The sequence below is a fragment of the Corvus cornix genome, chromosome 14 (genome assembly GCF_000738735.6).
Source record: "Corvus cornix cornix isolate S_Up_H32 chromosome 14, ASM73873v5, whole genome shotgun sequence".
Taxonomy (NCBI): Eukaryota; Metazoa; Chordata; class Aves; order Passeriformes; family Corvidae; genus Corvus; species Corvus cornix.
The window spans coordinates 7,915,379-7,929,547 of record NC_046344.1 but is presented as its reverse complement, the minus strand read 5'-3'; the positions used below and the strand labels follow the sequence as shown (position 1 = coordinate 7,929,547).

Genomic DNA, 14,169 nt, shown 5'->3' with positions numbered 1-14,169 from the left:
TTCCTGTGTGTTCCTCCGTGCTGTCACCAAACAAGCTTTTTTTTTTTTTTAAATTTTATTTTTTAATTATTTTTTCCCACTCCCAGAGGAACATGGCTGCTGTTAAAGCGCTTTTCCATGCTCCTGGAGCACCCCCTCCTGTCCAAGGAGCCGCAATTCCCATCTCTGCGCCTTAGGAACAGAGAGAATCGAAGCGCGGGGATGAGCTGGGAGGGCAGGATCGGGACACCCCTTCCCATGCCCTTTTCCACCCGGGACTGACTCCAGCTCACCTGGGCTGGCTCCGGACAGCCGGGACGTGGATGCCGAGCCTGTGACTCACCGCCTGCAGCAAATAAAGATTTATTTATCTTAGACTGAGCTCCTAACGAGCTGCCAGAGCTCGTTTGTGTTCCTGCTCTGATGGATACAAAATCCCAGTGTCTGCAGCGTTTCACGGACGTTTTTAACACTTTTATTTCCCCGATTACACCCAGTTTACCTGGGAAAACACGTACCTGGGTTATAAAATTAAATCGAGAGGCAGAGCTGTCGATCTGATGAATCCATGGAGGGTTGTTGGCATCCCAGGGTGGGTGTTTGTCCTGGGAAAATCCCACAGGGGGGGAATGGAATGGGCTGAGGTTCCCCCATGTCCCCACATCCAGGGGTAGCAGGAATGGCCCTAGGGTGACTCATGTCCCCACAGAATGAGGTGCAGAGTCTGAGATCCCCATGTCCCCACAACCAGGGGTGTTGAGGAAGGACCTCGAGACCCCAAATGTGCCCGGGACGCCCGAATAGCCCCGGGGTCCTCCTCCTCCTCCGAAACACCATCGAGAGCGAGCCAGAGCGGCCCAGCCAGGGACGCTCCGCCCAGCACATCTCTATGGTTACCGCGCTGCGTTTCGATGGCCGGCCTCTGGAGGACCGCGCGGTGACGTCAGTGGGGTGGTGGTGTCGCCGTGAGGGGAATTAATTCCAGCAGCGCGGCGGCGCTCTGGGCCGAACTCTATGGCCAATGAGCGCTATGTGAGCGCACGTCTCTATGGTGGGGCGGCGCTCTAGCCCGTGCTCAGTGGTGCGGGCGGGGCGGCGCGGGGCCGAGGCCGCCATGGCCGGCGCGGGGCCGGGCCCGGCGGAGGGGCCGTGCGTGCTGTGCTGCGGGGAGCTGGACGTGGTGGCCCTGGGCCGCTGCGAGCACCCGATCTGCTACCGCTGCTCCGTGCGGATGCGGGCGCTCTGCGGCGTCCGGTACTGCGCCGTGTGCCGGGAGGAGCTGCGGCAGGTGAGGCCGGGCCCGGGAGCTGGGGGGGCCTCGGGCCGGGTGGGGCAGCGCTCGGGCACGGGGTGGTGGGGGAATGTGCTGAGTGGAACCGGCGGGGACGGACAGCCCGGGTTATCCGCCCTCTGCCCCGCTCCCGGCGTTGCCGCCGCCGCCCGGGCGAGTAGGAAACAAAATATGAAGAAAATGGAGTTTGGAGTGAATGTTTATGGTTTGAAGTCAGCAGAGTTCGCTCTGGCAGCACAGAATGGAGCCTTTGCTCCCTGCTTCAGGAGGCAGCTGCTCTTAGGAGGGATCATGGACTCATAAAATCCTGGAATGGTTTGCAATGGAAGGACTTTAAAGCCTATCCGGTGCCACCCCCTGCCATGGGCAGGGACACCTTCCACTATCTCAGGCTGCGCCAGGCCCCGTCCAGCCTGGCCTTGGGCACTTCCAGCGATCCAGGGGCAGCCACAGCCTCTCTGAGAATCTATTTCTGGATTGACAATGTAGCTTTTGCTGTAAGAACTGAAATTCTTTACTGTATTTATGTCTCAGCCTTTCTGGGCTGGGGCTGGTAACTCCAGCTGTGCCCTAAATGTTGCTGCTACCCCAGTAATTCCCAGGCTGGGAATGTGCTGGAGCAGGCAGTGGTAGGTGGCTCCTGTAATACCTTAAACAGCTGCAGTGCTCAGAGCCAAGCGGGAGCAGCTGGGAACAAGGAAATTCCCTGAGAAGGATATGTAGTACAAGTAATTTAGGAAGTGTTGTGTGTTTTGCTCCTCGCTTACCTGGGAGTTAAGGAAAGAAGAAACAGTGGTTTCCCTGCCAGACTCTTAGGTATTGAGTCACTTGTCACTTAGAGACTCCAGGTTGCCTTGTGATCCTCCAGGAGATGGGGAGGAGCCGAGGGCAGGGCTCCTGCCAGGCATTGGCTGTGGAAGGGGTTGTGTTGGTTGAGGATATTTACTCTGGGAACAGCTGTGGGAGCAAAACAGACCAGGAACGTTTCCTAATCTCGTCCAAACTCCAAAGGCCTGGCTGGGCTAATCCACGTTTCTCTGGCAGGTTGATAAGATGTCCTGTGGCTTTGCTGACAGCAGGGGAGAGTGCCTGGGGGTGTGACAGCTGGGGCTGGCACAAAGCTCTGTGGGCGTGGGGAGCTCCCAGAGTTTGTGCTGGGGAACTTGCCTGGAATCCCACAGCTCCTGCTGATCCCAGTGCTGTGTACCACAGGTGGTGTTCGGGCGGAAGCTCCCGTCCTTCTCCTCCATAGCCCTGCACCAGCTGCAGCATGAGAAGAAATATGACATTTATTTCATGGATGCAGAGGTTTATGCACTGTACAGGTGAGCGCTGGCTCCTTCCTGGAATGTCTCCCCAAGCACGTGGTGACGCACGGGACGTGGCAGGAAGTGCTGCTGTGGGAGGGCAGGGTGGTGTGGTTTCTTGGGATTTGAGGAGCTGGGGATGTGAGTCACCTGCCGTGCAGGTGTTTTTGGCAAGGTGACAGGCTGGAGCAGGGCAGTGGCATTGAACACTCAGCAGCTCCTCGAGGCTGCAGTGTTGGATTCACCAACACAACACACAAGCTTTGCTCTGTCAATAAAAGGCATTTTTGGCATCTTTAGCAGCAGCAAACCTGCCGAAAACCTCTCTATTCCTTGCATGGCTGCTGTGGAAAGTGATAAAGACTTAATTACTGTTACAATTGTAATTACTGCTGTGCTGAGTAAGGACTAACCAAACCCAGTTGTGCCAAGTATTGCATGAAGAGTAGCATTGTCTTCACACAAAGATCTTAATTCTGAATGGGAGAGAAAAAAGGTGAAGTAAAAAAACCAGTGCAGAATAAAAACGTGGCATCAGCATCGTGTTCTACAAATATTTTTCATAACAATCTTAATTGGGAGGGTTTGAGATAATGGAAAGAGGAGTGGAAAAGATGAAGCCATGCAGGCAGTGGAGCCTTTTCCTTGGAGAATTGGGCATTATATTCCCCCTGATTTGGGCTGAGAGTGTAACTTTGGTACATTTACAGTTTTGCATGGCTTGATATTTATGGAAATGAGGGATTGGGAGTCTTACAGTGAGACCAGTGCTCAGCTCTTCTTGGGAACCATTGTGGGGTGGGATTTTGGGGTGGGTTTTTTCCCCTCCTTTCCTCATACAATTCTTTATCTCTCCCCACTGTATTCCTCAGTTTCTGACATTGGAAAGTGTAATGGAATTGGATGTGAATGTTGCAGGAATCAGCTGAATCTCCAATAGTGGATGGGTTTGTTTCAGTTTACTCAGCTTTGTAGTGACAGTGTAGTTCCTACTCTGTGGCTGCTCAGCTCTTCCCCAGCAGCTGGGACCTTGGTGTAATTTGGTTCCATCCCATTCCTGCCATACAGCAGAATTCTTGGAATAAGCAGGTCACAACCCACGCTACAGATTGCAGGGGAGCCATAAAGCTGGAGCCTTTTCCTAGGGATGGAACATTTGTGTCTTGCTCAAGGTATCGGGGTGCTGAGAGGGAATTGGATCATTTTTGGGACTCTTCTCATCCCTTAGGAAGCTGCTGCAGCATGAATGCTCCTTGTGCCCGGATGTAAAGCCCTTCAACACCTTTGCAGATCTGGAACAGCACATGAGGAAGCAGCATGAGCTCTTCTGCTGCAAACTCTGTGTTAAACACTTAAAGGTGAGCTGGGCCTCTGCTTGGATGTGTGGGAAGGAGGGGGGTTTTCCTCCATGACTTCCAGGAGTTCCTGGGAAAGATGGGAAGGCAGAACAGCAAGGATTTATTTAGGTTTCCTCTTCCTGCAGTGAGGCCAGTTGCTTTATTTTAAGCCTTTCTCCTTCCATAAACTGATTAATGAAGAGGGCCTGGAGGTTCTCCAGATTTTAAATTGAACCCCACAGTGGTGGTGCCACAGTTGGTTCGTGCCAGGTGAAGTGGAGTTCTCTGCCAAAAGGGATGGGATCCAGGAGTGAGCAGGTTGACCTGAATGAACCCTAATAAGTCTGGGAACTGAGTTGAGTCTTTCCTGTGGTCTTGGAATCTCTGGAGCTGATTGAAGGGAAGTGGGGAGGGAGGGCAGGACCTTCTTTGGTTTGTGGTGTCCTTTGAGCTCTGGTGAGGTGCTTCATGCTCAGTGTATGAACCCAGCACCAAGGGAACTTGTTTGTCATTTTCTCTCATAAACAATATTAAAACTTGCTTTTTAATTTCAGAATATTGTAGAGATTTTTATTTCAAAGAAAGAAGTTCCATGTTACTTGTAGCCACTGAGAAGAAGCTCTTAAACTTGTGGAAGTTTCAGTCCATGGCAGAGCCAAACAAACCTTTTCCCAGAGCAATTTCCCAGTCTTTGTCTAGGCCAGAAATAAAGGATATTCTGTTCTTAAGGCTGGGTCAATCATTTAGGCATCTCCAGAGCCCTTGCTACCAAAATAGCTCATGTGGTAGTGGGGACAGAGTGTTGGCTTATGATACACAATTTGTTCACTGAAGTGGATCCTCTGTGTGCAGCTGTTTGGGATGGTTCCTGTGTGAGGAAAGTAAAACAGCTCACTTGGGGTTTTTAAATTCGAGAATGCAAAATACCGTGTGTTGATACATACATAGTTAGGATTTTTCTACCCCAGAGATTATAATTTAAACTTGTTACAGTATAAAAAGATTCCAAAGGGAAAAAAGTGAATTAAATCAATTTCCAGTGTTCAGAGAAATGCAAGTTAGATTGAATTTGAATCCATCACTTGAATTTTATTTCCTGTCCACCAAAAATTCTAGGTGTTGGTGGTCAAAGTGCATCTTTTTGAAGCAAGTCTTCCACCCCTACAAATGAAGCTGGACACAAGCTGGCTTGTTCCGTTTAGTTCAGTGTCCATAAGAAACAATACAAATCTAGAAATACAAATCTATGAATACAATATCTGTCTCTCCAGATCTTCACCTACGAAAGGAAATGGTATTCCCGGAAGGACCTGGCCCGGCACCGGATCCACGGGGATCCCGATGACACCTCCCACCGGGGCCACCCCCTCTGCAAGTTCTGCGACGAGCGGTACCTGGACAACGACGAGTTACTGAAACACCTGCGGAGGGATCACTACTTCTGTCACTTCTGTGACTCTGAGGGGGCTCAGGAGTACTACAGGCAAGGAGATTATTGATATGAGTCCTTTCTCTAGCTTAAATTTTGAAGGAAAATTGCTTGGGTCTGCTTTGAATGTAGGGGATAGTAGTGTTTAAAGGCAGAGTGGAGGGATGGCAGCAGGTTGGCTGCAATTCCTCAAACAAATAGCCAAAATAGTCTAGTTCATGCTTTAAAATTTTCTTTATTAAAAGTTACATTTTGCAGCCTGACAGCAGCTGTCTGGTGTGTTACTTTTAATGGTGGACAGGATGAGAGGAAATGTTCTTAAGTTGCACCAGGGGGGTTTTAGACTGGGTATTGGGAAAAATTCCTTCATGGAAAGGGCTGTCAGGCATTAGAAGAGGTTACTCAGGGAAATGGTGGAGTCACCATCCCTGAAAGTATTTAAAACCATGTGGATGTGGTACTTAGTGGTGAACATGGTGGTGGTGCTGGTTGATGGTCTTAAAGGTCTTTTCCAACCTTAATCCTGTGATTCCTTGATTCTAATGCTCCAAAGTTCGTGTGCAAAGGGAATAGGAGTAACTTTTTTGTCATGTGCACAGCTGGATGAGCTGAGCATCTGTGGGTTTACTTTAACACCTGGATCATGCATTGGCCATACAGAAACTGTGTCAGCTGGAAAACATCCCTGGGGATAAGGACCAACCAACCACCAGGGCTTGTCCTCACTTGCCCTTGTACGAGTGGCTGTGTCGTACCGTGGGAAGGGTCAGCTCTGTGTTTTCTGCTCGCAGTGATTACGAATACCTGCGGGAGCACTTCCGCGAGAAGCACTTCCTGTGCGAGGAGGGCCGCTGCAGCTCGGAGCAGTTCACGCACGCCTTCCGCACCGAGATCGACTACAAGGCCCACAAGAGCGCCTGCCACAGCAAGAGCCGGGCCGAGGCACGCCAGAACCGCCACATCGACCTGCAGTTCACCTACACCCCCCGGCACCCGCGCAGGACCGAAGGTGGGCTGGGCTGGGGGCACCGACGGGCACCCCAGGGTTAGGGAGGGACTCCCTGGGGGGTGGAGGAGGCTGCTCCATCCCTGGAAGTGCCCAAAGTTGAACAGGGCTTGGAGCAGCCTGGTCTAGTGGAAGGTATTCCTGCTCAGGAGCAAGATGTCCTTTAAGATCCCTCCCACCCAAACCATTCTATGGCTCTTATTCTCGAAGACTTTTCAAGAACATCTGGTGAATATTTCATAGCCATGAAAAAATTCTTCCCAAAGAAGGTAGACAAGCCCTGGAACAGCACCAAGAGCTTGTAGAGATTGAGAAGGCCTCTTCAGCCTGAGAGGTTGTAGAGGTTGAAGATAACCAGAACTTGCCCAGACAAAGCCCTCTGATATAGTTTCAGAGCTGGCCTTGCTTTGAGTAAAGGGCTGGAGCAGGTGATATCCAGACATCCCTTCCTACCAGAATTGTTGTAGGATTTTTGTGTAGGATTGTGTGAGTTTAATGAGGACATGTAATTTTATGAGAACTGCTGACTTGGTCATCAGAAAGAAATGAAGATAGTTTATTTGTACCAGTATATTTTTGCATTTTTCAGGCACAATGTAATGCCCACAGTAGAGAAATAACTGAGAGTCATCATTCCTCCCTCCTGTTTAGGTGTTGTAGGTGCAGAGGACTATGAAGAGGTTGACAGGTTCAACAGGCAAGGGAGGGCAAGCAGGTTGAGCAGCCGAGGAAACCAGCAGAACAGGAGAGGCAGCTGGAGGTACAAGAGGTGAGCGGCACAACGTTGTGAGTTTTATTCCCATTTAGTGTTGGCTTTTCCTTGCCAGTTCACAGTATTTTGGTGGATTAGGAGGAAGGAAGTGGTACAAAATTTGGAGACCTCCATGGTGAATCCTTATCTGAGAGCTTCCAGTCCGAGCCCATGTCCGGGCTATGTGCTTGGTCATCATGGAATTATTTTGTGTGAAGTTTCAGCTCAGGAAGCAAACAATGTAACCCTCAACTTGTGGGTTAAATAAACTCAGAACCCTAAATGAATTCCAGCAGCTGTTTTTATGCAAACTTCTCTAAACAGGATTTTCTGAAGTAGGTGACAAGTCTGTGCAGGTTTAATGGAGTTTTTGGTCTGGGTAATCATGAAATTCCTGTTCTAAGGACCTGTTTCATTGAACTAACAGATCTCTGTGTGGCCAGACTGAGTGCTTTGGAAAAGGAAGAGGGTTAAGTATTGAAATGAAACTTTACATTTCTATGTCTCTTCATCCACACCAGACCTGAGTGCTTTTTACATCCTGCACATCTTATTTTCTTCTTTTTCTTGCTGGACGGGCAGCTGGTTCATTACTGGTGATTCCACTGGGGAAAAAAGTCCATCCCAAAACACTCCTCTGTTGGTGTCGCATGTGGATCATGCATGTGTTGAGAGTTCATGCCCAGCTATGTCTCAAAGAGTTCCTGTGGCCTCCAAGAATGATTCCATGTCTTTGGAAATGAATGGGAGAGACAGGTGCCCCCTGCATCCGTGGTGCTGTCTCTCCCAGTTCACCCCGTTTCTTCTGGCCTGGATTGTTATTCCCACACATGGAACTTGGGAATCCAAGGGGGAATGTTGCCTGGCTGGGGTGGATTGGAGTGGTGGGGCTGGTTTAGGCTTCTCAGCAGGTGGCAGCACGAGATCAGGGATGTTACCGGAGCTGGCACCACAGAGGTGAGACTGGAGCGAGGCAGCTGCTCTGTGATCCTTGCTGTTTGACCAAGGGACCCTTCCCTGTCCTGCAGGGAAGAAGAAGACAGGGATGTTGCAGCAGCAGTCAGGGCATCTGTGGCAGCCAAACGGCAGGAAGAGAAGAAGAGGGTGGAGGACAAAGAGGAAGGCAACAGCAGCAGGGGGAGAAAGGAGGATTTGAGGGATCCCGACGTGCTCGGCTCCAAACGTGTGCCAAAGTCTTCAAACGATGTCACAGGTGAGTGTTGGACAGGTCCTGCACTGCAGGGCATCTCAGTGTCTGGAAGGTTCCCTCAGATAGTTCTGCCTTACCCATGTTTTACTCATTTAAAGTATCATGAGTTTCCTGTATACCATGACATAATGGGGAGCACAGTTAATTGAAGGAAATAGTGATGCATGGATTGAAATTGTTCCTCTGGAATGTTGGTTAATGACATCATCAGCTGCTGAAAATAGGCCTTGGTAGTGCTGCTGTCATGGTCATTGATAGCCCCTGCTCTGGAATGAATGTGTTTGGGTTGAAAACATGTCTTTGCTTTTTCTGTCCCTGTTCCAAAAGAAGCAGCTGCTAACGGAGTGCTCAGCCAGGGCGACTTTCCAGCAATCGGCTCTGCAGCAGGACCTCTCCAAGGGTGAGTCTGCACAGGGCTGCAGCAGGGACAAAGTACATTTAGAAGCTGATTGATGTGTTCTGCATTTCTGGGGGAAAATAATTTTCCAGATCATTTGATCACTCCAAGGCTTCCCCTGCCCTATCCCCTCCTGCCTCGGGCCAGCTCCTGGCTGGTCTTTAGAATCATGGAATATCAGCTGGAAGAGACCCTAGAGGATCATCAAGTAAAACTCCTGTTGTGCCACCCGAAGTGACAGTTTGAGGAAGAGTGGAGAGTTGTGGGTTTGTGCTGTCCCTTGGGGTTGTGCTGCCTCATTAACTCAAACCCTCTCCCTTCCCCACAGCTCTGCCCAGCCAGCACTGGTTAAGCTTAAAGAAGAAGATTTCCCAAGCTTGTCCTCCTCTGCAGCTCCCAGCATCTCATCAGGGATGTCTCTGATGTACACGGCGACAGCCAGGAAAGCAGCCTTCCAGGAGGAGGATTTCCCAGCTCTGGTGTCCAAAGTGAAGCCCACCAATAAGACAGTAACTCACATCACATCTGCATGGAACAATGGTTCCAGTAAAAACGTGGTCAAAGCCATGAGCAGCCCCTGTGTCAACCAGCCAGCCAAAAAACCATCCTTGAACACCTCCAAAGGAAGTAAGAAGAGCAATAAACTCTGTGAGTCGGATGACGAGGATGGCGGTGGTGGCCTGACCACCCAAGAGATCCGGAACGCCCCGACCATGTTTGACGTCTCGTCCTTGCTGGCAGCTTCTACCTCACAAACTTTTATGAAAGTGGGCAAGAAGAAGAAGACAGGGGTTGAGAAGCAGAGCTCATCATCCCCACGCCCGTCCCAGGAGACATCATTTCCCAGGCCAGCAGCAGAAAAGCCCTCGGAAGCAGAGCAGCCATCCAAGGTGTTCCCTGCTGCTCACGGCCCTGACAGAGCCACAGCTGTCGTCAACGGGCACTCGGATAAACCATCAGCTGGCTGTGGTACACCCAAAGAGCCCCCCGGCCTTAAAAAGCCCCCAGTGACTAACAAATGCCCTTTACCTCAGGAAGACTTCCCAGCTCTTGGGAGCTCAGGATCAGCCAGGATGCCCCCGCCACCAGGTAAACATGGAATGAATCACAGAGTCATGGAATGGTTTGGGTGGCAGGGATCTTAAAGATCATCTCATTCCCCTGCCGTGGGCAGGGGCACCTTGCACTATCCTAGGTTGCTCCAAGGCCTGTCCCACCTGGCATTGGACACCTCAGGGATGAGGAAGCACTGCTGGGCACGGCCAGCTTGGCTTGTAGAGAGCCCAGAGAACACATGGATGTGTTGCATAAACTCATTCTGGCTCTTGTGCGAGGTTCTGCCACCAGGTGCCACTTGGGCTCTGGAGCCAAAGGCAGCCTGGGTGTCACAGGAGGCCTGGAATGTCCTCTGGGAACCACCTCTGCCCCACAGCTGCAGCTATTTGCTCATGGATGAAGAGTTGGTTTTTCCCTGTCCCCAGGGCTGACACATCCGTGTGTTGTGCTCCAAGATCTGCCTTGGAAGCTGCTGCAGGCTAGGGAATCTGGTTGTGTCCTGTCCCTGCTGGCACTTGTCACTTCACTTCCTTGGCCACTTCCTCCTGTGCTGGGAGAGGTTTCCTGCTGTTCTTTTAGCCATGACCTTGTGAAAGCAGAGAGACGGCAACAAATGTGACTTGGAGTGGTTTTCGTGGAAGTGGGATCGCATCAGGAGATGCCAGCACCGCTGTTTGTGCAGCTCCTGCTGGGAGAGGCCAGGCCAGGCCTGCTGCCTCCTCCAGTGATTTGTGTTCCCTTTAATAATGCAAAAGTGTTTTTCATTGTGTCTTGGAGTGGGCTTTCAAAATTATTTTCCATTGAAAAAGAAAATGAATAATTAAAGCACTTTCTCTGTAGAGGAACATCAGCCACTCTCAAGTGCTTCTTGAAGATTTTTTTTTAGGTTTTCTCCAATATAGTGATGTCTGCACTGCAAATTCTTCTTGGTGCTTCTGCAATGTGTCAGGCACTGGTGTGGGTTTTAGCCAGGGGTCTGTGGGTCTCTAATTCCTGCCCCTTCCCTGCTTCCCTCAGGCTTTAACTCCGTGGTGCTGTTGAAGAACCCTCCTCCGCCTCCGGGCCTGTCGGTGCCTGTCAGCAAACCCCCCCGGGCTTCGCTGTCATCCCATCCTCCACCATCTCTGAACCCGTCACTACAGCTCTGAAAGAGTGAGTCAAGGGCCTGCCAGGGGGCACGGGGCACCTCACACCTCACTCGTGTCACAGGGGCTTCAAACAGCGCACAGGGGGTTACTCAAGCGGGGCCAGCCCAGTGAAGAGTCCCACTGGCAAGTCCCAGGGTGCTGTGGGTTGGATCCGGGAGAATTGCATAGAACAGCCCTGTGTAGTTACGAGTCTGAGGAACTGTGCAATGTTTTGGCTGCTCAGACCTTGGTCTGTTCTAGATTTATTTGGAAATCTGCAGTTCCAACATATTCCTGTACTTCACATCGATTCTGTGGGAGTCCCAGGAGCAAGGTGCTGAGGTGTGTTCTCCTTGGTGACCTTCACTGCTCTTGATCTTTCCTGTAGCTGCTCTCTTGTCCCTTCTGGGATAGAAAGAGGAGTTTGTAGGAAAAGGGGAGGGAAAACTTTGTGTCAGTTTAATACAGAACCTGCATTATCTGTTGTTTTATTCATGGTGAGGTCTTTGCTCAGGACTTTTGAGCGCATCCAGCTCACAGAGCAGCTCATCAGGACCATGTTAAACTTGGATTTTAAACATTCTGTTTGTGTAAAGCTGGAATCTGATACAGAAATCCCATATTTTATTATCCTGACAAGACTTAGCTGTGTGCTGCTTATGTGTAGCTGGGTGAAGGAAGGACGTGCAGCTGTAAACCAGAACAGCCTTGTGATTTATGTCATATTTGTGTGACACAAACCAATGTCAGGGTCGCTTCTGGTCTTTTCCAACACAGGCCAAAATCCTGTCATGGATCATACTTGATACCTGAGAACTTCCAGCAGAGGAACATCCAGCTCATACAATCCATTAAAGAATTTCTTCAGAGCGATGAGTCCAAGTTCAATAAATTTAAAACTCATTCTGGGCAGTTCAGACAGGTGAGTGGGTTCCCAAAGCCTCCCTTTCTAGGAGGCCTGAATCCCAGTGGGATTTTTAATAGATAAATATTTTTTTCCTCTTAATTATTGCCCTTCCCTGTCCCCTGCAGGGGCTGATCTCTGCAGCTCAGTATTACAAAAGCTGCCGGGAACTGCTGGGGGAAAACTTCAAGAAGATTTTCAAGGAGTTGTTGGTGTTGCTGCCAGACACGGCCAAGCAGCAGGAACTGCTCTCTGCTCACAACGACTTCCGGATCAAGGAGAAACAAAGCTCCAACAAACCCAAAAAGAACAGAAAGAACGTTTGGCAGACAGACTCCCCCGCCGACCTCGACTGCTACATCTGCCCCACGTGCAGGCAGGTGCTGACCCAGCAGGACGTGGTCACCCACAAAGCTTTGCATATCGAGGATGAGGAGTTCCCCTCGCTCCAAGCAATCAGCAGGATCATCAGTTAGCTCTCCCCAGGGCCACGACCCAGGCTCTGGCTGTGGATGTGCACTTTGGAATGAGGTTTGGCAGTAGCGTGGCTGGGGGCCGGTGCCGGCTGAGGCAGTGAGGAGTAGGTGACTTGGGAAGCCCTCCTGGGCAAAGGGATCATGGGAATGTGCCAGAGCTCGTCCCCACCCACTGTCTGAGCTCCCAAATCCAGGGTAGGGTTAGGCTGAGCTGCAGTGGGGGCAGGCAGGGCTCCTTCCTCCTGAACACGCAATAGCTGGGAATCCTTTCTGATCTGCAGCATGACAGGGGACACAATAGGGGAATATGCTCTGGTTTGGGGGTTTCTTTCTGGTTTTGGGGTGGAGGAAGTTTATGGATCACTGAAATGAATGGAAGTGGCTTCCCTTATAACATTCTGATTTTTTTTGTGCTGTTTCAGTGAAGATCACACTAGTCAGGGGTAAAAGGTGCAGGAAAGCGCTGCTCACGGGGGTGTGTGACCAGGAGAGCTGCAAACACTGGGCTGCAGAGTTTTCTTTCTGCAAACAGAGTCAATTCTGCTGCTTGAAGAATTGGGCTGATCTGTGCAAGATTTGAAGTTGCCTCTGACCTTTTCTGTAAAGTTCTTTCAAGAAACTGATTTTGTAGCCCTGCATGTACAGTAACAGCATTAAGGCTTTACTCTCTGTAAAGCACATGGGAATTTTATTTAATGACTGCCATGTTTCTAATTACTCGGATGTATTACTGGTGGGAGCTCCCAACAGCATCCTGGGACATTAAATGCTGCTGATCACTGACCATGTTTTCTGCAGTGCCTTTAAGTGCATTTATCTGTTTACAGTGGTCTGACACCTGCACCTCCCTCGGTGACACCAGGCTGATGTAGTTTTGCTCGTGCTCCTTGGCCTCCCCAAATTCCACCTCAGAGGAAGAGGGAGATCTCTTCCTCCTTTGAAGTGACTCCTCCAGCAGCAGTGCCAGGAGTCCCCCATGGCTGTAGTTCAGTGTCTGATTCTCTCCCATCTCCAGGTTTAGTTATTTCTAATGTGTAGGGATAAAGCTGAAATTAATTTATGTAATTTTTAGTGATGAAACACAGCTTTTCTAGCAGCATCATTTCTATGAAATCGAGCTCAGAGTATTACCCAAGAGCTACTCCTGCCTACAGTCACTCTTCCTTGCCTTACACGTTATTTTTGCTTGCTCTCAGGCTGCAAAGTGCTTTGGGTTTCTTTTCTTGAATATTTGAGACTGTTCTGACCACCTGCCCATGTTGGATTTGGCCCAGAAGGGGCTGGGGAGGGTGATTTGGCTGTATGGTGGTTCACACACTGCATGAGTCCCTGGCAGTCCCTGCCTTGCTGGGGATCCTGGAGCTGATCCTGGCCCCAGGCAGGGACACCTGAGGGGGCTGGGTGCTGCCAGCTGCCCCCACCACTTCCAGTCAGCAACTCTCCCCATCCCTTTGGTTTGTAAAGTTCAGGGAGTGAAATGTGTCTTCCCTGCAGGAGCATCTTCTGTCTTCCCTTGGGTTTCAGTTATTTCTCCATCAGCAGCTCTGTGTTCCCCAGGAGGTGCTGCTGGGAGTTCCCTCGAGGTGCTGCATCTCTGGGGCCTGATGTTGCAGTCTCCTTGTTCCTTGTGCTCACCTGATTAAATAAAGTTATTACCAAATTTTTTTTTCTGTTCATTTTTAGCTCTTTATTGAAAATAAGTTGCAGTTGGTTACACAGACACTGAAAATACAGAATCACAGATTGTTCTCTCAAAAGATATTTTTATATATATAATATATACAAAATTGTAAACATTTTAAACTTATTTCCATACACAGTCCACTTTATACTACACTGCACAGAGGTTAGTGACAACTGCAACTCCTGGAAGCGTCTGCTCAGACAGAGGTATCTGCG

The 14,169-nt window shown here is 50.1% G+C and overlaps 1 protein-coding gene across 1 annotated transcript; it reads left to right on the top strand.

Moving 5' to 3' along the window:
• Window positions 1-1,012: 1,012 nt before the first annotated feature.
• On the top strand, window positions 1,013-13,935 carry ZNF598 (zinc finger protein 598, E3 ubiquitin ligase). Its single transcript, XM_039560120.1, is given in 13 exon segments — window positions 1,013-1,267; window positions 2,483-2,595; window positions 3,806-3,935; window positions 5,186-5,397; window positions 6,135-6,352; window positions 7,001-7,118; window positions 8,129-8,313; window positions 8,638-8,710; window positions 9,036-9,796; window positions 10,781-10,846; window positions 10,849-10,915; window positions 11,668-11,812; window positions 11,923-13,935. Coding segments are annotated over 13 exon segments (2,676 nt in total). The 5' UTR covers window positions 1,013-1,027; the 3' UTR covers window positions 12,271-13,935.
• The last annotated feature ends 234 nt before the right edge of the window (window positions 13,936-14,169 follow it).